General features: G+C 43.9%; 1 protein-coding gene across 4 annotated transcripts; it reads left to right on the top strand.

Annotated features, from left to right (window-relative positions):
- The first annotated feature begins 1,884 nt into the window (after positions 1–1,884).
- Positions 1,885–21,610, top strand: LOC123390191 (conserved oligomeric Golgi complex subunit 2-like). 4 transcript variants are annotated; one of them, XM_045073808.1, is made up of 5 exons: positions 2,283–3,570; positions 4,547–4,655; positions 5,473–5,652; positions 7,324–7,451; positions 21,429–21,610. In XM_045073808.1, exons 1-5 carry the CDS (start codon positions 3,323–3,325, stop codon positions 21,580–21,582), a joined length of 819 nt encoding a protein of 272 aa, XP_044929743.1. In that variant the 5' UTR covers positions 2,283–3,322; the 3' UTR covers positions 21,583–21,610. The 4 variants fall into 4 exon arrangements, 3 of the variants coding, with proteins under 3 accessions (XP_044929743.1, XP_044929745.1, XP_044929744.1); XM_045073810.1 differs by lacking the exon at positions 21,429–21,610 and adding an exon at positions 9,435–10,429; XM_045073809.1 differs by lacking the exon at positions 21,429–21,610 and adding an exon at positions 8,008–8,091.
- The last annotated feature ends 3,783 nt before the right edge of the window (positions 21,611–25,393 follow it).

The raw sequence follows: 25,393 nt of genomic DNA on the forward strand, positions 1-25,393 counted from the left end.
AAGGAAGCCTGCAGTGCACATGGCTGTGTGCCTGTCTGACCCTGCCCCTGAGTATGTCTGCACTTACATCTGCTCCCCATCCCCTCCCCACCTTGGCAGCTGTGTACACATGGCTTTCAGAGTCTGATTCGAGCCCTGTCGCATGTCCAGACTCTCCTGTACTTTGCTTCATATTATCTGTTCTCCATTCTAAGCCGCCACATCCCCATAACTTTCACTGTATATGTGTCATTGTTCTTCTGGCCATGTGACCCTGCCTTCGTGTCATTATGCCCCCAGATCATGAGTCCCCTCAACAGTAACTATGTCTGGTATATCATGTTTTTTGTTGTTGTTGTTGTTGGTCAATATCTGCATAGTACTGGTGCACAGGTATTAAGTTCTGTGGAATTGAATGAGATGTAGGAACTTGATAATGTGACAAAACAATGTCTGTAATACGTTTTATTTATTATTCTTTTAAAGAGTCTCAGGTCATCAGTCAGTGAAGGAATTCGGGCAGTAGATGAACTAATGTGTAAACAAGAGGACATAAGGAAGAAAAAGGTACACTCCAGTAGATTTCTTATGCTGCATGCCAGTTGAAGCCCTCTCCCTCTTTTCTCGCGAACTTGTCAGCACTATTCAGCTTTTTTTCAAAGCTCTCAGCTCGCATGTGCATTTTATGCATTACGTCACGTTATCTACCTGAAATAATAAGACAGAATTTCAGAGGTAGGTGGTACCCACACACAATCTCAAGATCACCCACTTTTTTTCCAGAACAAGAAACCGTGATAACTGTTGTCGGTGCAGCACTTGACAGTTAACGACTGTATAAATTGTCAGCGGCCCTGTAAAGAAAATAGGCCTATATTAGAGACTAGGGGAGAAGTGGGCTTTCCAAAGCAAACTCAGGATTCTGCCGTAGGTTTGTTGTTATTTTCTGATCCTGTGTTCTTTATGTTCTGGTGTTCACTTTAATTTTTTCGATTCCCAGTAGTTAGCATGCATGTGTTTTGGCTTAGTTTCAGGTGTGTGAGACAGGCAACGGCTCTGTACATCTGAGGGCTCACCCCGGGAGTGTGCCCCTTAGTGCTATCTCCAGTTTCAAGTGTCCCCGATGTCATTCATGATCATAACGATGTAGGGGCACAGCGGGCATTGGGAGTCTGGGCTTCTGACTCTCGCCTGCTGCTCTGTACTATGTTTTCTATGTGTATTATTAGCATATTTGTTAAAATCTCAGTGGGGAGAAAGCCTGTTTGAGGGACCTTCTGTTTAATTCGCCTCTGGATCTCCTCACAGCTTTTGTCCAAAGAATGCTTGTCATGCGCTTCCAGACAAAACAGTAAGCTTTATGAGAGCAGGGTGTATTTCTTGCTTTATTTTCTCGTGTCCCCCTCCTCCCCCACCCCCCGTCGGAATGAATGTCGAGCTCCCAGGGGTGTTCAGTAACTATTTATTGAATGGATGACTTTGTATTTTTTTGTTCTTTAAGGATGAGAGTTTTCATAATGTCCCTCAACCTCTTTGATAATATTTGTAGTGTAAAAGGTCTTTAATGATTTGGTGCTTGGCCATATAGGTATATGCACATGTAAACTGAGAGGGTCAGTACGATCGGAAGCCAAAGTTAAAACATGAATAAAGGGCCATAAGAAAACAAATGGAGGGGCGCCTGGTGGCTCAGTTGGTTAAACGTCCGACTCTTGATTTTGGCTCAGGTCATGATCTCAGGGTCATGAGATTGAGCCCCGCATTGAGCTCTATGCTCAGCAGGATGTCTGCTCGAGATTCTCTCTCTTCCTCTGCCCCTCCCCTGCACGCGCACATGCAGTCTCTCTCTCTCTCAAATAAACAAATCTTTTTAAAAAAATAGGAAAGAAATGCCCATAGAAAGATTCAGGATGGGGAAAAGAAGAAATAAGAGTATAGAATATGAGAAAGCAAAGTCTAGGGTTTTTTTTTCTCTATAAACTTGCAATAGAATATGGAAGTATACTTATTCTAGAACTAAGATTTGCATTCTTGAGAATTCTGTGTTTCATAGAAATATTCAAAATATAGCATGCCCTATATATTTGAAGTTAACTTTTGGTCTTATATTTTCCTGCATTTAGCATGGGAAATAAAGATGATTAAGAGTAAAGATGGTGACGTTTTTTGTTTGCTTAATTTTTATTTTTATAGATGTGTGTGTTGAGGCTTATACAAGTAATTTGATCAGTTGAAAAGATTGAAAAAATCTTAAATTCACAAAGTTCTAAAGAAACCTCTGTACTAAAAGCAAGCAGGTAAGCATTTTTTTTTTAACTAAGTAGCACATAAATTAATACTTCACATCCAGTCTAATTAGGCGGGGACGGCTTAGTTAGAATTCATTTCTAAACAAGAAGAAAATCCAGGTTTGTGGCTAGAATGTAGCTCCAGGAGAGTGGAGAGCATGAAATGGTGAAATCTATAACATGTTCCTATAAACCCTTTGGTTATAGACCACAGTTCCAACACTTCATTATGCTTGCAGTGGAAAAGTATATTTGGAATTACCTTCCCTGAGGACTAGCAAAGTCCTGTTGAACTTTAAGGCATACCTACCATTCATCTTGGTTTTTCTCCATCTCATTTTTTTCCCTAGACATGCCCAGAGTATTACCATTGATGTATTTTGCACCAGCATTATATTATTATGAAACAGTATAGGACACATCCAGTTGAAATTTACAAACAGGAAAGAAAAAGCTTATGAAATAGGAAAAAGATGATGGCTCTCTTTGTTATACTGTGATTGTCTTGTTCCCTTCCTGGTGTGAATTTTCAATCAGCCAAGGTAGATGAGTGACTCAGAAAATGAGTAGTTAGGTCCTGTCAGCACCGTGAGACACACAGTGGTGCAGTGGGAGTAGCCCGGGCTGGTTCTGCACATACCAGCTGGGCTGCCTGCGTCAAGGTCGCCTGGTGCCCTACGTGCCCTGCGTGCTCTGTTGTGTGAGGCTAACAGTCCCTCCCCCTGCAGGCGGAGTTAGGTTTCTAAATTTTAGGAATTAAGGTTTTAGATTTGGAAGGAACTTGAGAGACCATATGCTCCACATGTCTCATGATGAAGATTAAGAATGGACACATCCCTAAGGAAGCGATTCTCTGGTCCTAGGTCTCTGCCCCCTTTCACATCAAGGCATTCAACTAAGTGGTCAGCCTCCACTGTGCTTGTGTCTCTACCCATTGTACTCGTGCTTCTGCCCCTGTACAGCAGACAGTCTGTACGCGGCCCTTCTGCAGCCCATGTGTCTCCAGCGGCTCTGCTTTGCTGTGGCCCTTGGCAGCACCTGCAGCCCCTCCGGCCATGTCCACGTTCGGCCCATGGGGAGCTGGCCTTCCAGTGTTCTTCCCATCTTTGCTGTTGCTGCTGTACTCCTCGGATAGAAACACCTCAGTGAGCTCTGTGTCTACAATCCTGTCCCTTTGCAGCACTGTCCTTGATAAACAGACATTGTGCGCTTTCTTGCTCAGAATTACCTTGGAGGACTTTTTTCTCCAGAAGAGCAGCTCTGAGCTCTGGAGTCAGGAAAGCCAGAGCAGTGTCAGCGCACGGTAAATCCATCTTGCTCTGCCAGGCCCAGAAATGCCGAGATAAGGATAAATAGGAAATGCGCATGGGATCAGTCAGTAGAGGTTGGGATTAGGCTTCTGCATTGGTCGTGCGGAGCGCCTGCCTTCCCTCCACACCAGTTCTGATGCTCTGGGGCGGGGCACACCGTGGCAGGTCTCCAGACATTTTTGGGTTTCCTTACAGTGTGTTTCCTCACTACCTGACTGCCCATCCTCAGATGTGGGATGCCTCATAGAGCCCAGCAGGGGCTTTGGGGCCTTTGTTGTGTTTTGTTTTTTTTTTTTTTCTTTCACTGTTCAGCTTCCTTTTGAATGGGGTTGACGCTTTCTAATGTGGGGGGCAAGAGGGAAGTGTATCCAGTCCACTTGATGGCAGATGCACTGTGAGTGATTTCTCACCAGCTCCCGGAGCACCGAGCTTGCTCTTTCTGCCGTTGGGTAAATGTAAACTTGGAGTCCGCTGCTCTGAGCGATTTCCCAGGTTGCTGCTAGGCGGTCAGTTTTAGCTGATTGAGGAGACAGCAGTAGTTGGTACTGGGGAGGTACTTGGGAGGGAGAATGAGGCAGGCGGAGAAGAAGAGGGGGATTCGGGTATGAACGGTAGGACAGGGCAAGAGAGAGGAGGGGGTTAGAGAATGGGAGAAGAAGGGAGAAGAAGGGCACGAATGGGAGAGCCCGAGGAACGTGGTGGAAACATGCAGTTGTACCCACACTGACCTAAAATAGCTCCATCCCCTTGCCTGGGCCCTGTGGCCCGGGCCAGGCTGCGTCGGTGGCTTCTACGACCTCCCCGCTCCTCACCCCTCGCACCTGGGGCCTGCTGCACAGACAGTTTGTCCTGAAAATTGATGGCGTGCAGGTGCAGGTGCCTGAGCGCTGCTGTAAGGCATGGGGGGCGGTGGGTGGGGGTGGCAGGTTTTAACTTTGGGAATTACACTTCTCTAATTGTCTCTACTAGCCCTCTCTGGACTAGAGAGATTTTGGAGAGAATTGCCACAGAATTTAACCAGTTACAGTTTCATGCTGTTCAGAGCAAAGGCATGCCTCTTCTGGACAAAGTAAGACCAGTAAGTGTTGGTTTCGATTTTCAATTTGCTGTTTGCGAATTTCCTGGATGATTTTGGTTTGACCTAGCATTGCCCCCTGATAATTGCTACTCTACAGGATTTTGTAGCTAGCTTTGAATTTTTTTTTTCAGTATCTCCTGCTTGGGACCCTGCTTCCATTATGTCACACTAGATAGGTTTTGTGTAAAGACACAAGCGTAGTCTCCAAACTATGCAAGTAAAATTAATTCTGAATTTCATGTAACTTGACACATCATATGATGTAGTCAGAGTTCATTTATCCAAAGCCCTTGACTGGGTTTAAATGCACGTTTGTCAGATTTACTCCGTAGCTTAAGAGACAAATAACTTTTTGTCGTTCAGTAATTGTCTAAACTTCACTTTGATGAAGCCGACTTACTTTCAAAGAAATCATAGGGAGGGGACGCTTCAGTGGCTCAGTCATTTAAGCCACTGCCTCTGGCTTAGGTCATGATCCCAGGGTCCTGGGATCGAGTTTCACCGTGGGCTCCTTGCTTGGCAGGAAGCCTGCTTCTCTTTCTGCCTGTGCCTCCTTATGTGCTTGTGCTCTCTCGACAAATAAATAAATAAAAACCTTTAAAAAAGAAAGAAAGAAAGAAATAAAGCAATCATGGGGAGAAGAGATTCATTGTTATTCTCTAGGAAATGTTGGGATTTTAATCTTACATATGTTCTGGTAGAATTAGAGGCTCGCTTTATATATATAACACATATGTATATAAATTATACACATATATTTGAGCTTTTAGAAACTGTTGTGCCTGGACCTTCTTTCCTGGTCTCTCTGTTCTTGCAGCGTATAGCCCACATTATGGCCATGCTGCAGCAGTCCCTGGGAGGCCTGCTGCTAGAAGGGCTTCAGACTTCCAATGTTGACATCATACGGCACTGCCTCCAGACTTACGCTACAATTGACAAGACACGGGATGCAGAGGCGTTAGTCGGTCAAGTAGTGGTGAAACCGTACATGGATGAGGTTTGTAACCCCATGCACCTCATTCCACAAAAACACAGAGCATCTAATCTGGCTTCGTTTCTTGACTGGGTGCGAGAGAGCTCAGGGCTCTTCCTTGAAGATGCTCTTAGTTCCTGCTCTTCTGGTTGTAAGAAAAGGTTGGTCCCGCTTGGAGCCCATCAGCATGGCAGGAATCAGGCATGCGCTCTTGGTCTCTTCCAGTGATGATGCCATAACTCAGGGATCATCTTAATTTAGTAGGGGGTGAGGGACTTGCCTAGGAAGAAGGTACGGATCAGAACATTTTCAGGTCAATTTCCATTTCCATAAGTTATACGTTAATGAAGTTGCCGAAAAGCGTGACCCCACCAAGGCGCCCGTGCCCACTGGAGGAGCTGGAAGACAGCTCTGTGCGCAGGGAAAGTCTGTGAGGGGAGGCGTCTTCGCAGAATTGATGTGGCCTAAGTCTTGAAGACCATGGGGGAGTTTGCCAGGCTAGGAAGGTGGGAGGGAGGGAATATTCAAAGATAAAGGGCTTTGAAGGGCGAGTTAGCAGGGTAGTACCTTAAGTCCGGAACTTGGTTACCCAGTGTTCTTGACCTATAAGGATACAGTTAAATACAGGGAGTCAGTGTATCCTGCCTCTGAGCGGCCGGAGTATGGGCTGCACCATGTGAGGCCGCCAGCAATCAGCAGCTTCCAACTTAGAGAGCGTCGGTTTCATCTAGTTCAGGCTGACAGAAGTCATGAAGCCAGTCTCAGCGTTTGAGGGCTTTCTTCCAGTCACCTGCCAGTGCGAGTGTTCTTTCTGTCCGGTAAGTATAAAGCTACCCACCATGACTTCAGGATGAAAGGCTTCCAGTTTTAAAACGAGACAGTATCCCAGTGATAGAAGTGAAATTGAAGGATTAATTTCAGTAATCTTCTCAGCTTCATTAAGACTACTAAAAGTAAATGATCTGTCAGTTCTTTGTATGTATCCTATTATAGTTCATAGCTCTCTCTGTGGGGGTGAAAAAGATCACATTATTCTTTGTCACTAAATGAAAATATTTTAGTTATTTAATTTATGCCCTTTTCATTGAACTGAATCTAATATGCTAAATTAGGGAAGTACTTTACGTTTCCGTGTCGTTAAATGAACTGTGGCCACGTTTGTATTTTAAGTTTGTATGCTTGTCATTCACCTCCTGCAACTCAGCCTCACCAAAAAAAAATAAAATACTAAAGCAAAATAAGATGTGTTTTCTTCCATCACTTTCCATCTCAGCCCTTTCCCTGTTCTGGAGACGGTAGAGGATAAGGCCAGGGTGAAGATGGTACAGAGCTGTTGTCTGCAGATACAGTATTTCGCTTTTAAGCTCAGAAGGGAAGCAGATGAGTGTGTGTGATGTTTTAGCTTCAGGCCAGTCTCTGTGTCCCCTCAGCCTCTGTGTCCCCCAGGGTTGGAGCAGTATTCCCAATCCCCGGGACCTAGATTTTCATGCCGTTGTTACTTACCTCCTGTTTAGAAAGCATACTGAGTGGGGAGGAGGAAGGACGAAGTGCATTTTTAAGGTTTACTCGATTCTTTTCTCTGTAGTGTATAGTTCATACTTCTCTTTTAGGTGCTTTAAAAACAAACAAAAAACAAAAAACAAACAAACAAAAACAAATAAATAAATAAAAATAAAACGCTCTTCCTTCTGCTAGGTGATTGTAGAGCAGATCGTTGAGTCTCATCCGGACGGCCTGAAGATCATGTATGCTAATAAGCTCCTGGAGTTCGTTCCTCACCACTGCCGCCTTCTTCGAGAGGTCACAGGAGGAGCCATCTCAAGGTGACGTAAAATGCTGTGTATGCACCTGAGCTCAGTTTAGTGACCACCTGTCACCTCCTCATGTGCCGCTGATCCCTGGCTGTCCTGTCTGACCCGGGGAACGTGGGAACGTGTGCTCTTCCCTATTTGTTACCAGTGCTGTGAGGCAGGTGTCGCTTGCCTGGGTTTACAGGGAAGGGAATGAAGAGTGGGGACGAATCTCAACGGTGACATTTGTGTGACTCCAGAGCCTCTGCTTTTCTCTTGTCTATACTTTCTCCTTAACCAGGTTCAAAATCAAAATTGGTTTCCTTCCATTATTGTGATGTCATCATCGGTCTAGAAATACCAATTCATTTTAATTCAACACGTTTTATACTGATGGCAATTAAAGTCATGTTCGGTTTTCCCTCCCTCTCTTATTTCATTTCCATGGCTTTCCAGTTCTGTTTCATGAATATCCCATTACCTTCCACCATCTCCGTCATCCCAGTCCAGACCTTTGTCGCCTTTTGTTCGAGGGTAGCGGGCTCTCCCCACCTGGTCTCCTAGCTCCACCTGTCCCTCTTCATTGCAGCCCTCAGCTGTCCCACCTGCCCAGAGCTCTGCAGCCTTCCTGAGTCGCTCGTGGCTTCTCATCGCCCACAGAGGAGCATCCAGTCTTCCTCGCAACCTGTGACCCTTGGTGCTGGAGTCCTAGTGGTTCTCCGCTGTAGAACTTTTTACTGTGGAACTTTCCCCCATACCACTATGGTTCCTGGCCAGACAGGAGCGCTTGACCTTACCTAACACACCTGGTACAGAAGATCCCTGACTTCACCTTGGTTCAGTTTATGGTTTTTTGACTTTTTATAATAGTGCAGAAGCGATATGCATTTAGTTTGGATCTTTTCCCAGGCTGGTGATCTACAGTAGGGTCCTCTTTTGTAATGCTGGGCAGGGGCAGCGAGCACAGCCCCCAGGCAAACCACGTGATCACGAAGGTCAGCAACCAACACACTTGAACCGTCCTGTTCTGGCTTTCAGTGCACTGTTCAGTAAGTTACATGAGATACCAGACATTTTATTGTGAAATAGGCTTTGTGTTAGAGGATTTTGCCCAATTGTGCAATACTGTAAGTTTCTCAACACATTTAAGTTAGGCGGGGCTAAGCTCTGATGTTCAGTCGCTTAGGTGTTTTCCATGCATTTTCAACTAAAGAGATTTCCAGCTGAACAATGGGTTTATTAGAATCCGAGGCCGTCATAAGCTGAGGAACATCTGTCTATACTGTGCGCCTCTGTGTTTTCCTTCATTGCTTCCTGTCTCATATCCCTTTGTCTTTCTGTTGATCTGTCACTCCACATGAAGCTCCAGTCAAATACAACTTCTTTTTTTTTTTTAGGTTATTTATTTATTTAATTATTAGAGAAAGCATGAGCAGAGGGGGCGGCAAAGAGTGAAGCAGGCTCCCCACTGAGCAGGGAGCCCGATGTGGGACTCAATCCCAGGACCCTGAGATCATGACCTGAGCCACCCAAGTGCCCCCAGGATATGGCTATTTCAAGAAAAAGTCCTATTTGTGAATTCTTCATCTAGTGAAGATGAATTAAAATCAGAAAGTCAACTCTGCCACCTTTAAAAACCCAGGAACAAAAAAAAATTCCACAACCAGGTATAACCCTATCCACAATAAATCACTTTCAATCCAGTCCTAAAAACTAATACAGAGTAGGAAGAAAGCATTACAGAAAAATTTTGTTTTCATTAATCAAGCTGGAAAATAACGGGCCTTACATGAATGCCCTTTAGGAAGACAGTTCTTATAGTTTTATGTTAATGGAAACTAACATTACATTTGAAATGCATGTAAAAACCATGACTGTAGACTAACTACCACTTTCAGTCATCAGAAGATGAAAAATGGTCAAGAGTCACCCAAACTGAATCCTGGTTCCTCCTGGAAAATGTGTTCCTAAATATTTTCCCCCTGAACTACTGTGCTCTTTCTGTATCTTACACAGCAGACACTGCGATGCACAAACACATCCAGAAGGCCTTTGAGGGCTGACAGCCTGCTGGAACAATGAGGAATTCACCTGGCTTTCTGCCTTTCTGCTGGGCCCAGAAAGTTCTGGGTAACCCAGGTGACGTGTCATGAGAATACAAGTGTGCCTCACACCGTACATATCATCTCCTCAGGGTAGACACCAAAATCCATGTTCGTATATGAAAATCTGAGATGCGTACAGAAATCAAGAGTGATTCTGTCATCTTGAAAGAAAAACACACTGTTGTGCTGCCACATGCCTCGTTTCTCCTCGAGTGACTGCAGGAAGTAGGGATTGCAGTCAGAAGTCTCAGAAAGAAAAATTAGAGTAAGGGCAACACCTGAAGTTTACTCCTGAAAATACTTGGAGAACGACTGTGACCAATAAACCAGGGCTTAGTTCATGAGACTATGTCAATGAGCTTATACCATCCCATGTCCTGGTCAAACCCTCATGTCTGGGAGAAGGAGGGACGTCTTCATCTTCCAGAGCTACTGTTAGGGAAAAAGGTGGAGACAATACTGACTGAGTCCCTCCTTCAGCAGGAGAGCCAAAAACACCTTGCCCCTCCATAATCCCAAATGAAAATAAACATCTCGGGGCGCCTGGGTGGGTTAAGCTTCTGCCTTTGGCTGGGATGGAGCCCCACATCAGGCTCTTTGCTCAGCAGGGAGCCCACTTCCCTCCTTCTCTCTCTGCCTGCCTCTCTGCCTACTTGTGATCTCTGTCTGTCAAATAAATAAAATCTTTAAAAAAGAAAAGAAAAGAAACATCTCATTTTACTAGTGTGCAGCAGTGACTATGCAGGAGAAATTATTATTATTATTATTAGATAGATATTATTATTATTATTATTATTATTATTATTATTGTACTATATTGTTAACCTTTTGAATTTGAACACCTAAAATTTTTAATAAAATATGAAGGCCTTTTTTTTTTAAGATTTTATTTATTTGAAAGACAGAGACCACAAGTAGGCAGAGAGGCAGGCAGAGAGAGGGGGAAGCATGCTCCCCACTGAACAGAGAATCCGATGCGGGGCTTGATCCCAGGACCCTGGGATCATGACCTGGGCTGAAGGCAAGAGGCTTTAGCCCACTGAGCCACCCAGGCGCCCCATGAAGGCTTTTTTTTTTTTTTTTTTTTTTAAAGATTTTACCTATTAATTTGACAGAGAGATCACAAGTAGGCAGAGAGAGGCAGGCAGAGAGAGAGAGAGGAGGGAGGAAGCAGGCTCCCCGCTGAGCAGAGAGCCCGACGTGGGACTCGATCCCAGGACCCTGGGATCATGACCTGGGCTGAAGGCAAGAGGCTTTAGCCCACTGAGCCACCCAGGCGCCCCATGAAGGCTTTTTTTAAAGAAAAAAAACTTCAGACTATATCTTTATCCTAGAAGTTCCCACTACAACTGGCTTCTGTCTTGGCCAACATTTAGCCATTCAGATAAAGTCCGTATTTAGTGCTTCATGTGTATGCATGTGTAAAATAAGAGGACAGTCATAAATCTTTAAGATTGTGTATAATAACCGTGAAATAAGGATTCTTGATACACAAGGTCTCGTCTGGGGAAAACAGCTGGAGAACAGTATGCAGTTTTCAAATGACGGAGGGGAAATACGCATTCGGTTATGAGAAAGGGAAGGAGAACAAGACCAAATATTAATAAAAGGGAAAAAAGCTTTTTCTGCCATCTTTCCGTGCCGCAGTAACAGTGTGAACAAATGTCCCACAGATGCCCTCAAGAACATTAACACTGCTGAAAGGGGGGGGGGGCGAAGGCCAGGTTCTTAGGAGGCCCTGCACCAAAGTCATCGTCCCGTTTCCTCACTGTGATGACGAAGCATGAGTACATTGGCAAATTTGAAATTATTGATGACCACAGAGCTGGGAAAACTGCTGTGAACCTCACGGGCAAGTTAAACAAGTGTGGCATGACCAGCCCTAGACTTGTATAACTGAAAGATCTAGAAAAGTGGCAGAATATTTCCATCCCCTCAGTTTGGTTTCACTGCATGGAAAAATTCTTCTGGCATCATGCACCATGAAGAAGGAAGAATCCAGGCAGGAGGGAAAATCCTGGGATTCCTTTTTCCTAGAAATATAATATACATGGCACGTGAAATGCCTCAATGGGGAAAAAAAAAAAAGGAAAATAAATTACAGTCAACTAATGTTTGACAAGGGTGCCAAACAATTCAATGGGGGTAAGAACAGTATTTTACTCCCAAGCAGCCACATGCAAATAATGAAACAGGAGTCCTGCCTCACACCATACAGAGAAAATAACCCAAAATGCATCAAAGACATAAATGTAAGCATTAAAATGATAAAGTTGGGGATGCCTGGGTAGCTCAGTTGGTTGGACGGCTGCCTTCTGCTCAGGTCATGATCCCGGAGTTCCCGGATCGAGTCCTGCATCAGGCTCCAAGCTCCACAGGGAGTCTGCTTCTCCCTCTGACCTTCTCCTCGCTCATGCTCTCTCTCATTATCTAAATAAAATCTTTTAAAAAAATAAAAATAAAGTAAAATGATAAAGTTTTCAGAAGAAAACACAAAGGTAAATGTTAGTGGTCTTGAATCTAACAATGGCTCCTCAGCCAAACACCAAAGTCAAGCAACTTAAAAAAAATAATAAACAAATAAATGGGACTCAACCAAAATATCCCACTTTTGTGCTTCCAAGGACCCCATTGACAAAGTCAAAAGACAAGCCACTAAATGGGAGAAAATATTTGCAGGTCATATATAAGGAACATGCATTCAGACTGTGTGAAGAATTCTTACAACTCAAATAAAAAGACAACCAAGTTAAGAAATGAGCAAAGAGGGGCGCCTGGGTGGCTCAGCGGGTTAAGCTGCTGCCTTCGGCTCAGGTCATGAACTCGGAGTCCTGGGATCGATCCCCGTATCGGGCTCTCTGCTCAGCAGGGGAGCCTGCTTCTTCTCTCTCTCTCTGCCTGCCTCTCTGCCTGCTTGTGATCTCTCTCAATAAATCTCTCTCAAATAAATAAATAAAATCTTTAAAAAAAAAAAAATGAGCAAAGAACTTGAATACACATTTCTCCAATATTCAAATGTATACATTAATATATAAATGTATATACATTTCTCCAATATAATATATTTTACATTATCATATATTTATATAATAAACATATTTATGTAAATATATTTACATTCTTAAATATGTATTTAAATATAAATAAAATATGAAATATATAATATATATTTAAAGATACATATAAGGTATATATAAAATATATGGGACAATAAGCACGTGAAAATATGCTCAACATCACTAATCATTCGGGAAATGCAAATCAAAACCATGGTGAGATACCACCTCCCACCCACGTGGATGGCTACTATCAAAAAACCCAAAAGCAGGTGTTGGAAGGATGTGAAGAGCTGGAACCTGTAAATTGCTGGTGGGCTTGGAAAATGGCGCAGCCACATTAGAAATGGTTTAGTAGCTCCTCAAAATGCAGAACACAGAGTTGCCATATGACACACCAATATCACTCCTGTGTATAGAGCCAAGAAAAAAACTATGCCCACACAAAAACTTGTGCATGAAGGTTTAGGGTTTATTCGTAATAGCGAAAAGGTGAGAACAACCCAGATGTTCATCAACTGATGAAGAGATAAATAAAATGTGATCCATCCAGCCAGTGGAATATTATTCAGCCTTGAAAAGGAATAGAATTTTGATATGTGCCACGACACAGAGGAGCCTTGAAAACATTCTGCTGATTGAGAGAAGTCAGTCACAGAAGACCACATATTGCATAATTTGATTTATATGGAATTTCCAGAATAGCTAAATCTACAGAGACCGAAAGTAGATTAGCGGTTGCCTAAGACTGGTGGTGATGGCTAAAGTTTTCTTTTGAGGATGATGAAAATGTGTAGGTAGTTCAGTATAGTATAGTTAACTATAGTGAAAGCCATTAAATTGTCCACATTAGATGGTGAGTGGTATGGCCTGTGAATTATATCTCAATTAAGCTGTCATCGAAAAATGCAAAGAACTTCTATATTTATCAAGTAGAAAAAAGAATGAACTTGATTAAAAACATCAAAAATGGGGAAAATAAAAACAAACAAAATAAGATGGGAGGAATAAAATCATGACTGTTTATCATTAATTTAAATGTGTACAGACTGACTTTTTCTATTAAAGCACCTATCAGGGGGTTACAGATCCACGCTGTTCAAGAAACATACTTAAAATGCAAAAGGGATTGAGAATGTATCAGGTGAGGAGATACCATGCAAAAGAGAAAGCCGGAATGGCAAAATTCATCGCAGACAAGTTGGGTCTAAAGTTATAGGTACTAAGATGAAGAGGGACATTTTTAAAGGCAGAGTTTGGAAAGAAGATGTAAAAGGTATAAGCAGGTATACATCTAACAACATAATACCTAAAGACTCTAAAAATGCAATAACAAGGTAAAATTTTAGCTTTTCAAATGGGAGTATCTACTAGAAGGAGGGAAAAACAAGGACACACACAGAAAATAGACATCCTGGGGCGCCTGGGTGGCTCAGTGGGTTAAAGCCTCTGCCTTCGGCTCAGGTCATGATCCCAGGGTCCTAGGATCGAGCCCCACATCGGGCTCTCTGCTCCGCGGGGAGCCTGCTTCCTCCTCTCTCTCTCTCTCTCTGCCTGCCTCTCTGCCTACTTGTGATCTCTGTCTGTCAAATAAATAAATAAAATCTTTTAAAAAAAAAAAGAAAATAGACATCCTTATTTCCCTCGGAAAACATTTCTTTCTTACACCTAAGGAAAAGCCATATTTGTAAAGATTAATTGCATACTAGGCAACAAAGGAAACCTTTACAAGCCTTCCAAATTAAAGATTTAAAGAACAGTTCTTTGATCACAATCCAGTAGAATCAGAATTAGATAACCTGGTAACAAAAAATTGAAACTACATACAAGTTAAGAAATACAGTCTTCAGTCAAAGAAGAAATCATAAGACGACTGAAGAAAATCTTGAAAGCAATGGAAAGGAGACTATTTCATACCAAAACTTACAGAAGACACCAGAAGTTATACTCTAAGGAGACTTTAGTGTCAAATGTCTTCAATTTCAAACATTTTTTTTTTTGAATAAAAGAAACTACTCATTTAAACCCATCAGAAAGGGGCAGCTCAATCAAAAGAAAGGAAGTAATTATAATAAAGATAAATTTTTAAAACTAATAAAAAATATGAGGGGCAAATAAACTCAAAGTTGTTTTATGAAAGACTAATGAAATAAAAAAAAAAAACTTCACATGCCCTATTAAGGATAAGAGAGGGGGAAGATGGGGTGTGGGAGGAGGTGGGGGGAGAGAGGGAAGGGGGATGGGGGAAAGGGGGTTTCAGGGAGGAGGGGGACAGAGAGAGAGAGAGAGAGTTGCAAAACAGATAAGGGTTGGGAACAGAGATATAAAAGCAAATGCATAATATAAAAGAATCACTAAACTGCAAGGCACTTTATACTAATCAATTTGATAACCTAGAAGAAACGATGATTTCCTAGGAAAACAAAATCATCCAAATGATTCAAGAATGGAAAATTCAGAAGATGAGTTCCAAGATCAGACAGGTTTGCAGCTGGATAACTGTCATTTTACTGTTAAATGGCAACAGGCAATTAAACAATAATAAGTCAATTCACTTGATGAAGCTGAGCACAATATTAATACCCAAACCTGGGAGGGAGGAACGGGGAAGCTATTAACAAATCTGGCTTAGGACAGATTGGTTAACAGAAACTGAACTAATGTTAGCAAATAACAGAAGTCAGGCATCTATCAAAGGACTATATCCTGAGACCAACTTGGATTCATTCCAGGAAAATAAAGGGAGCTCAAGACCAGAAAATCAATAAGATTTACCTCATCACTAAATTAACTGTGAAAAAACTCTTAAGACCATAGCAATAAATGCATTTGATAAAAAAATAAAGGCACCTGAAAAAGGTGAGCAGCCATTCTTTATAAAAATGAAGATAAAAACAGAAGGACGTTATGCAGGAGGGATTATTAACCGGAAAGCACTAGATCAAGAGGTAGATAAAATGAGCCCATATTTGTCAAACAGTGACAGAGCCCCATGCGTGTGTGGATAGAGGCGAATGAGTTCATGGATGAGCACCAGGCTGTCAACAGGTATTATAGGGACAAAGGCAGCGGTGAGGAGAGGAGAGTCTTAACAACAGGGAAGAAGGTAAAAGGAGGATTGCAGTTAAAAATTGTGCATGATACAAACACATGCAAATAAGACCGGATATTTTCCCGTATATAGTTTTTTAAAACCCTGCACACATTACTGGAACTACCAACTCTTGCTTTCAGCTCCGCAGACCTCGCGTGCTTTCCCAGTACCAGGATGCAGGGGTAAATCCTCCGTTGGTGAAATCCTATGTCATTGTACTCCTAAAGGGACAGGTGAAACAGCGCAGGGGCTGGAGGTCGAAATCAGGCATCGCTGCGCCCACCCCAGCTCCCTGCTTGCCCAGCCCCCACTCTGAAGCAGCGGGCACTTGGAGCTGTTAAGAAGCAGGGATCTGAGCAGTTCTCTGGTTTCCCCTGGAGCCATCTTCATCCATCATATTTCCCACAGCTCTCCCCGAGTGTTGGTGCTGGCTCCCCCCGAGTGTTCCCTTAGCTCCTAGCACACCCTTCTTATGAGAGCACCTAGTACTCCCCGTCACAGTGCTCTGTCTGTCACATGCATCCATTGATCCACTTTGTGCTGGTTGAGGGCTGGAGCCCCCTCCTGTTAACTTCTCAAGTCCGTTTCTAATGCAGCAGCACCTGGCACTTAAGCACCCTGTCAGTACCTGCCAAATGAATGAAATGTACTCAAAACATAGTATGAAGTCTGCGTTCTGAAACTCCTTTTTGGAGCCGTTTGCTATCATTTTCCCAGGCAATTTAAAAAATTTCCAGCCTTGCTGCCAATAACCTGAAGGGGGGTAAAGGAATGCCGGCGTGCCCCATGGGACATGTCACTCTGGATGGTCCTTTGGCAGCAGGGACTTTGATAGCGCTCTTCCAAACCCAGCAGGATGGTGGAATGGGTACGTGGCTGAGTGCCTCCCGGGTCTGACCCTCCCGGGTCTGACGCCACCCGGTGCCTGCAGCTGCCCTCTGGAAGGTGTTGCTTTTGCGGCAGAGCCGGAGGGCACCAAGCGTGTGTCTGTCTCCAAAGTCCTGGGCACCACATCACAATGCCTTCCTGAGAAGCAGAATCAAGGACAGTTGCTGATCTTCATTCCTTCCCACCAAAGGTAGCTCATACACCATCTTTGGAAGTTGGAGCCAGGGGGCGCCTGGGTGGCTCAGTCGGTTAAGTGTCTTTCTTCATCTCAGGTCATGATCCCAGGGTCCTGGGATCGAGTCCCACACATTTGCCTCCCTGCTCAGCGGGGAGCCTGCTTCTCCTTCTCCCTCTGCCATTCCCCCCACTTGTGCTTTCTTGCTCTCTGTGTGTCAAATAAGTGAATAAAATCTTTTTAAAAAGCTTGGGCCATTCTCTTTAGCCATTCTACTTTCCATGGGGTAATTTGCCACCTCCCTGAATTTACCTGCATCTTTCCCCAAATCTACTTATCTTCCAGCCTTCTTGACCATAATGAGTCTATAAATTTTCAATAGACAGTGTGAACTTACACTTGCTAATATTTGCATAACATGCACCTCTTTCGATCTCAAAGAAAAGCTTCGCACCGCAATGGTCTCTAATCTCCAATTAGGTTCTGTTCCGGGATCCCACTGGAATTCTACGCGCCTGTCCCCTAAGATCCCATAAATTGTGGTCCAGTTTCCCAGCCAGCCAAGGAAAGCACATGGGAAATCTTGCTGAAGTATGAGTAAGAGCCAACGAAAGGGAACATATTTATCTGCCTCGAATGCTGGGACCTGAGGAAAGCAAGTTTCATTACAGACAAATCAGGAAGGAGGTGCAGATTGCTTTTTATGTCACTCTGGAGTGGAGGTCTGCCATTGATCATTAAGGCCATTTCCTGCAATGCACTCACCAAAGTGATACTCACTTCGGAGTGGACAAAACTTAGGAAATGGCCAAGGGGAGCTCTGCTTACACTTTACACTCTCAGCATTTATTTGTATTAATTTCTTTATAGGGCAGTATAGAGACATGAGACCACATTGAAAAAGCAAAGCTTGTCATCCTGTGGCCTTGGGTCAAGAATAGAGATAGTGCTGCTCATGTCAGTTTCAACCTCCAGTGGCCAAGGGTTTGATCTGATGCTCTTTCAAGTTTTCACCATAGCCTTTCTCAAGCTCAATGGCCAATAATCCCACAGGAGGAGATTTTAGGGCCCTCTCAAACTTCTGTTTTGCTATCTCTCCCCAGCCTGCTTCCTCTGCAAAAGTCACCACTTTGCCTGTGCATCTACCACCTCTTAGAGCTTTTGGAATCAGCCACGAATTGCAGTGCTGATTCCTTCCATGACCACATATTGTTTACAGGAAAACTCTTCTTCGTTATGCCTTGCCAGTCAGAGTGACGGTTTCATCCGCAACCTGGACCAGGTTCGGGAATGTTCTACACATAAATGTGAGCAAATGTCTTCTGTATTGAGAGACATGTACATTCTGTAAATGGACTCTATTGAAAAACCAATACATAGGGTACACTTATGTCCTGACCCAGCTGGAAGGAGGCACTTCATTTCCATCTTTCAGAAAATTGGTGTAACACATTGATTTTCATAACAAAGAAAGCAGTTTTGTGTCCTCTACCAAAAGACTGTCATAGTAAGCAATAAATTGCCTCTTTGGAGTGAACAAATTAATAAGATATTTTCTAAATTTCAAAATAACAAAGACAGAACGATGTCTGTAATGCTAAGTGCATCCCCTTAGTTGCAGGACATTGTGTCATGGACCACCTGAGCAATGACACATGGCGGCCGGTAGTCTGATTCACCTGGCAACCTGTTAAAAGAAAGTCTTGCACATGACAAGCTTTCAATAAGACACTGACAAGATGGCCAGGAAGCCAGCCTTAGCTGGCTTTTTCAGGTGTCCAGACATCTAGTCAACCTACCTCACCAACTCATCACCATGCTTACTGGAGTAAACCCAATCTCTTCCTTCCCCCCTGGAGATGGGAGAAGAGCCACCCACACGTTTGTATGGAATTCTCATTCCCCCTCGCTCTGTCCCCACATGGCGCTGTCCGCGAAATAAATAAACAAATCTTTATGTCACCCGGAAGTTCCTGGGTCAAAGTATACAACTCGGACAATTTTAGGTCACTACAGCCTTTTGTTTTTCTCTCCACGTTAAGCCTTCTGGGTGACCAACAGCTATCTAAAACTCATGTTGCTGCCATATGCTGTTGTTCTGCTTCATCTTCCCAGTAAAGTTCAGTATTTTTCCCTAAAGTTTGGTTTATCAGTATCTCCAGCGTCTATCTCCAGCTAGGGTCATGATCCCAGGTCCTGGGATCAAGTCCCACTCTGGACTTCCTGCTCTGCGGGAAGCCTGCTTCTGCCTCTGCCTCTCCATCTCTTATGAATGAATAAAAAAAGAAAATCTTTAAAAAATTAAAAAAAAAACCATTTCTATCTTCCCACTTTTAAAGATTAATTCTGGGAATTATTGCTATAAATCCAAGTGTCCTATCTCTTTCTTAAAAAGTCTTCTCCAGGGCACCTGGGTGTCTCAGTTGATTAAATGTCTGACTCAAGATTTTGGCTCAAGTCATGATCTCAGGGTCATGGGATTGAGCCCTAGTGAGGCCTCTGTGCTCAATGGGGAGTCTGCTTCTCTCCTTTTCCCTTTGCCCCACCCCCCTACTCACATGTGCACACACGTGTTGTCTCTCTCTCTCTCTCAATAAATAAATAAACAAATCTTTAAAAAGTCTTCTCCAAAGGGAGTTTGAGAAATAGTCCAGTAAGGGGCTGGAAGAAAATATTATAAGTTTTATTCATATTTCATGTCATCCATTTAACTGTTTAGCTTTTGCATGTCATTTATAATGTGCATAATAATTTAGTAGAGTAGTAGAGTCTATAATTTATCAAAAATTTGCTTAAATTGGTGGTATGTATGCAAATATTTTTGTATGTATGTATGTATGTATTTATGTATTTATTTATTTTGTGAAAGAGAGGTGCACAGTAATAAAAGGAGATCACTGCTCCAGGGACCCAGATATTTCCCCAAGTCCTGTTTCCTTCCATTCCCTCTGGGCTTCATTAGACCCCCTTAACACCAATCTTGTCCCTAAAACACGCCCTCTGCAGCACCAAGTTCGAATGCTTAACTCGGGCCATCACTGCAGGCTGTACCGGGATGACCTTAGGGAAAAGGGTGGTGGGTCTCACGGGTTAGCTGTGTCACCTCCATGAACAGTCCTTTGTTCTGAACAGCTAGTGCAGCCCACGTTTGCAATCACAGGCTCTGGCACCAGAGTGGGCGTAGATCCCAGCTGGCCCCTCAGTAGCAATATGGCTTTGGGAAAGTTGTGTCATTTCTGGCCCAGACTTAAGGCTCATCCATAACGTGGAGGAGAAGACAGTGTGACCCTCAGTGGGCTGTTGAAAGGATCACGAGATGGTTCGACTCAGGTGCTCCGAGGTACCCAGCACACAGTAGGCCCACAGTAGAACAAAAAGTTGTTCTATTGATCTTATAGTTACTATTACTCATACTAACAAAACTGATCATTTGAGATGATTTTCAAGCAAAGTGTCTTCGCCTGGATTTCTAAGATTAACCTACTTCAAAATGAATTCTGCTCTACTGTGAAAAATGAGCTAACCAGCAGGTTTCTTCTGCGTCTTTTCTGAACTTTTTAGGATCCTCTCTAGAGAAAGGTTCTAAAGGAAGGCAAAGTGCAGAAATACTCTTGCTTCAAAGGATGTGTAGGAAATGATTAATTTTGCCAAAAAACAGTGCCTTGAACATAAAAGATGTTTGACGAAGCTCACTGTAGACAGTGTATCCCTCCAGGATTCATAAGTTGAAAACTCAATGTCCAAAGGGACATAACTAGGAGATGGGGTCCTTGGGAGATGTTTAGGTCATGAGGGTGGAGTCCTCATGGGCGAGATTAGTGTCTCCATAAGAGAGACCCCACAGAGATCCCTCGCCTCCTCCACCTTGGAGGTTATAGGGAGAAGATGGTCATCTGTGACCCAGGAAGTGGGCACTTGAACAGACACGGAATCTTCCAGGGTCTTGATCGTAGACTTCCCAGCTTCCAGAACTGAGAGAAATAAGTATGTCTTTAAAGCACCTAGTTTATGGTGCTCTTGTTACATCAGCCCAAACTAAGATAAAGCTTGTCTCTTATACTGAAAAATAACACAAATGTTAACAACAATTAAAAAAAGGAACAATGTGGCCAATGACATGTAATGAACATCATCTCTCCTCTACAGAGCCAAGAGCTTAATTAATTTCGGGCAACTCAGTAGAGTATGATTAAACCAAAGAGCAGTAAGATGTCTAAATGCTCAAGTCCTCTGCCTCCTACTTTTCTGTCAAAACAAAAGAAAAGCCCTAGGCTGGTTTTGGTTGCCACCAAGCACAAAACAGCCAAATTCCAAATTAGAAAGCTCTGGGGTTTAATTGTGGATGTATGGAATTACATAGAAGCTCTCTTTGATCATTCCAAAGGATGTTTCCCTCAAAGGTTACAAATACATCTCAGCCTACCAACCATCTCAGGCCTACATAAAAAATATATATATATATATATACACTTTTAGCATTTTAAAATGTGTCTAAATTTCAGTTTCGGATCCAGTTTTGACTATTGTTATGGGCTTAGTTGGATGCCCCCAGATTCCTACATTGACGTCCTAACACACCCAGCATCTCAGAATGTGGCAGTATTCAGAGACAGGATTTTTAAAGAGGTGATAAAGGGAAAACGAGCTCACTGGGGGTGGGCATCAAGCCAACAGGACTGGTTGTGCTTACAGGAAGAAGAGATTAGGACACAGACAGTACAGACTGAAGGACAATCGTTTGAAGACAGAGTGGAGAACACAGCTATCTGCAAGCCAAGGAGAGACGTTTGAAGAATCGAACCCTACTGCCACCTTGATCTTGGACTTCCAGCGCCCAGAACCATGAGAAAATAAATTGTATGTTGCCTAAGCCACCCGGCTGTTGATATTTTGTTTACGACAGCCCATGACTCAGAAATTTGAGGACCTCCCCCCCAGACTTTATCCTGAAGTTCTGTTTCAGCTTCAGGGGCTTGTGTAATACTACTGTATCAAGGAGGGAGGCTCCTGCCATTCCCCGCACTGGGTCATTGAGACACTGCACAGCTGTCCCCAGGGCTGGCTACATAATTTACAAGCCCCATGCAAAATGAAGATATAGGGCCCTTTGGGCAAAAAACAGGGAGGAAGTGTGTTTGTGTTAAAGGTACTAAAATAGAAAGCTCATTTCCTCCATGGTCTGTCTTCTGAAGGGGCATGGCTGCTGTTTTCTATTTGCATTTAATGTCATTCCAAGCAAATAAAAATTTTAAAATGTGATTATGGGCATGATTTTGCCATTCATCTTCGCAGGGTGCAATGTCAGTGTTAAATAATTCACGCAGGGATTCCACAGCTGGGGCACACACCCACGTGCCCTCTTCTTATCAGAACCGTGGAAATCCTGCACAAGACCAGCTCTGCCATCTTTACCTCACCTGGGGACTCACACCTGTTCCACCGACCCTGCCGCCCTCGGCTTCCTGATGAGTAAGGAACTTGACAGGATCAGGAGCCGGGGGCTGCCTTTCTTTCCCTTCCCTCCTAAGTCACCACTTCCAAGGCTTGGCTAACACAGGGAGGTGACATGAGTGAGAAAGGACAAGACAGACAGGGTTCTGGGCTGCTCACAAGAGGCCACCGCCTCCTGCCGGTGCTCAGAGCAAGCTCTGGTCTGTAGGGAAGGCGAGCTCCGGTTGACTCGGTCATAGACGTCACGTGGTCAGCGAGTCTCGTTGACCACCACTCACGAGGTGTCCATTTCCATGCTGTGCTCACCGGGCAGGGCGAGCAGTACATGCAAATGAGGAGGCAAGGAATGGTGGATACCCACAGTGGGCTGTCCCCTCCGCTATGTACGTGCTCCACTGTCCCACCTGTTATGCCCCAATATGGGGGTCCATGATTAAAAGAGCGAGACTGATACAAAGCGAAGGTCAAACAAAGCTTTATTTCGCACCAAGCATCAAGAATCAAACTGACCAGCCAGGGCCCGCTTTTCTTACAGAGAAGTCAACCCCTCTCTCCTTTACGGACTAGCTTTTAAGGACATAGGCCATGCGGTTGGGCCTGGTCATGCACAGGTGGCCAATGAAATTGTAACACACAGAGAAAGCTGCACAGTGATGCTAGGTGACCAATTGAATTACAACTTACCTTTTAGTAGATATTTGACCTAGCCTATCACCTTGGTTAGGATTGGCGCCCAAAAGACTCACAAAGGGCGGGACCCATACTCCTTGGTAGCTAGGGAGACAGTATGCAACCCTCCACTGATCAGATGTCTTACCTGGCCTGACCCACCCTTGTATTTGGGCTTTGTTACCTGAGGTTGATTTCCGGGACTTGTTTTTAAGTAAGTCCCCTGGGAGAAGGGGAGCAGGGACAGCTTAAGGGTTAAACAACAAGGTTATTGTGTAACCTCAATGGAAGCCTCTGGCTAAAATATAAAAATATAAAATAGGTCCTTACACCACCCACTTCGCTCAAAAAAAAAACACAAAGTAAAAAAATAAAACTGAGTAATTCCTAGACAGTGAGAGAGAAGCACACTGACTTCACCTTAGAACCCTTCTGAGGGCGGTGCTTGGGGGGGGGGGGTGGGGGGGTGTGGGGGGGTTGGGGGTGGATAATGGGACCTCTGAGGGTGTGGCCCAAAGGGCAGGGCCCTTTGGGAAGGGGCTTTCTGGGGGAGGGGCCCTTCTGGGAGCAAAGCCCTGGGTGGGGGCGTTCCCTCTGGGGGCAGGGCTGGGAGCAACCCCAGAAACCTGGCCCACAGAGAAGCTGGTCCTGTCTCTCCCTCTGCCCACATTCCCCAGGGACCCCTAGGATTTGGAGACTAAAGTCAAAATTAAAGCCATATGTCTAAATGGTTCATACTGTGGTTGGGTAGTGTTTTTAACATATTAATTGACTGGTTTTTCTCAGTATTTGTCAAACCTTTCCCAACTCAAGGCTTTCTCTTAAGCAGCAGCGCAAGGCTGGCCCTTCAGTTGGGTCAAGCTGTTTGGTGATTCTCTGTAAAAACCCACCCTCTTGCGCTGCTCAGGAGGGCAGTGTTGCATCCTAGGATAAACATAAATGTTTATCAAATGTGTTTACAAATTATATTTATATGTATACATACAATTCTATGTTTACATATATATGTATAAAATAAAAATAAAAATAAAAATATTGTTTAAAAGGCTGTTTTCCGGGGTGCCTGGGTGGCTCGGTGGGTTAAAGCCTCTGCCTTCGGCTCAGGTCATGATCCCAGGGTCCTGGGATGGAGCCCCGCATCGGGCTCCCTGCTCAGGGGAGAGCCTGCTTCTCCCTCTCTCTCTGCCTGCTTCTCTGCCTACTTGTGATCTCTGTCTGTCAAATTAATAAATAAAACCTTTAAAAAAAAATGCTGTTTTGCAGGGAACCTGGGTGGCTCAGTCCTTAAAGCGTCTTTTTTCCACTCAGGTCATGATCTTAGGGTCTTGGGATGGAGGCCCACATTGGGCTCCCTGCTCAGCAGGAAGCCTTCTTCTCCCTCTCCCACTCCCCCTGCTTGTATTCCTGCTCTGTCTCTCTGTCAAATAAATAATTTTTAAAAAAGAAATACTTTATTAAAAAATATATGTAAAATGCTATTTTGCCCTCTATCCTGGTAAGATTGAACACATTCCTAACAAGAGATCTTCCTTGACTCCGTGATAAAAATTTAACATTGTCTTAATGAATCCTCACAACATCCGCCTCCCCAACCCTTCTCAGATGTTACAATTAAGGTTCAGTGAAGTCCAAACACTGGGCCTGAGGTAATATACCCAGTATGTGGCCTCTTGGCATAGTCTAGCAGCCCAAATTGGGGGCGAGGGTGTTTGAGTGTCGTTGGCCAGGATGAAAAAGCTGAAAGATGAAAAGAAGGGTAGTCTTGCTTTTTGGCCCAAAAAAAGAGGATTTAGAAAGAAAGAGACCTGTCGCCCAAAGGAGGAGGCTCCCCACTGATCCCGGCTGGGCAGGAGTCAGAGCAGAAGGGAAACTCCCATCACCAAGGAGAATGGGCTTCTCCTTCATACAAAAGCATAGGATCCCTCTCACCTGATATGTTTCTGTCCCATAGTCATCCCCCTGTGCCTGCCCCATAATAGCATTCTCAGGAAATGGCTGAGAGATACATTCAACTTGCAGAATTATAGCAAATAAAGTAATCTTTGACCCATCCTGGGAGCTTCTGATTACTGGGAGGGGCCAAGCCATCCTAGGGCAAGTGCACTCATTTCAAGAACCAGTAAAATGACTCCAAGAGTATCCTAAGGGCTAGTGATCATGACTGGTCCAGAAATATTTCTGGGAGTCCCTTTTAACATCCCTCCCATCATTTCTTCTCATCTCCAAGGGAATGGTACTTAGGTATTCTGAAAGAAATATGCATGACTAGTAAACTGTGTGTGACCCCTGCCGCCTAATTCATCCCTCACCAGCAATTAACACTGATGGTTTGAAGGATGGCTACTCCCCTGGCAGGGCAAGAGCTGAAGCAGAAATGTATGGGGCGAGGCGGCGACTCTTCCCCCTGGATATAAATAATTAAACCCAGTAGCCACCCTTCCTGCCTGGCCACTGTCATTTAGGTATGGCTGATTATCCCTAAATGGGAATGAGTGGGGGGGGGGGGTGGGGGAGGGAAGCAGGTGACGGTCAAAAAA

This window comes from Mustela putorius, unplaced genomic scaffold, assembly GCF_011764305.1.
Source record: "Mustela putorius furo isolate JIRA1106 unplaced genomic scaffold, ASM1176430v1.1 tig00537282_pilon_pilon_pilon, whole genome shotgun sequence".
Lineage (NCBI taxonomy): Eukaryota > Metazoa > Chordata > Mammalia > Carnivora > Mustelidae > Mustela > Mustela putorius.

What these genes read in the sequence shown, in the direction of transcription:
- LOC123390191 (XM_045073808.1), top strand. Translation starts at nt 3,323, where the DNA reads ATGTCCACGTTCGGCCCATGGGGAGCTGGCCTTCCAGTGTTCTTCCCA. An exon ending in CAGAGCAGTGTCAGCGCACG is followed by an intron (nt 3,571 to 4,546) that starts GTAAATCCATCT and finishes TGTCTCTACTAG; the next exon opens with CCCTCTCTGGACTAGAGAGA. An exon ending in ACAGGAGGAGCCATCTCAAG is followed by an intron (nt 7,452 to 21,428) that starts GTGACGTAAAAT and finishes TTGTGCTTACAG; the next exon opens with GAAGAAGAGATTAGGACACA.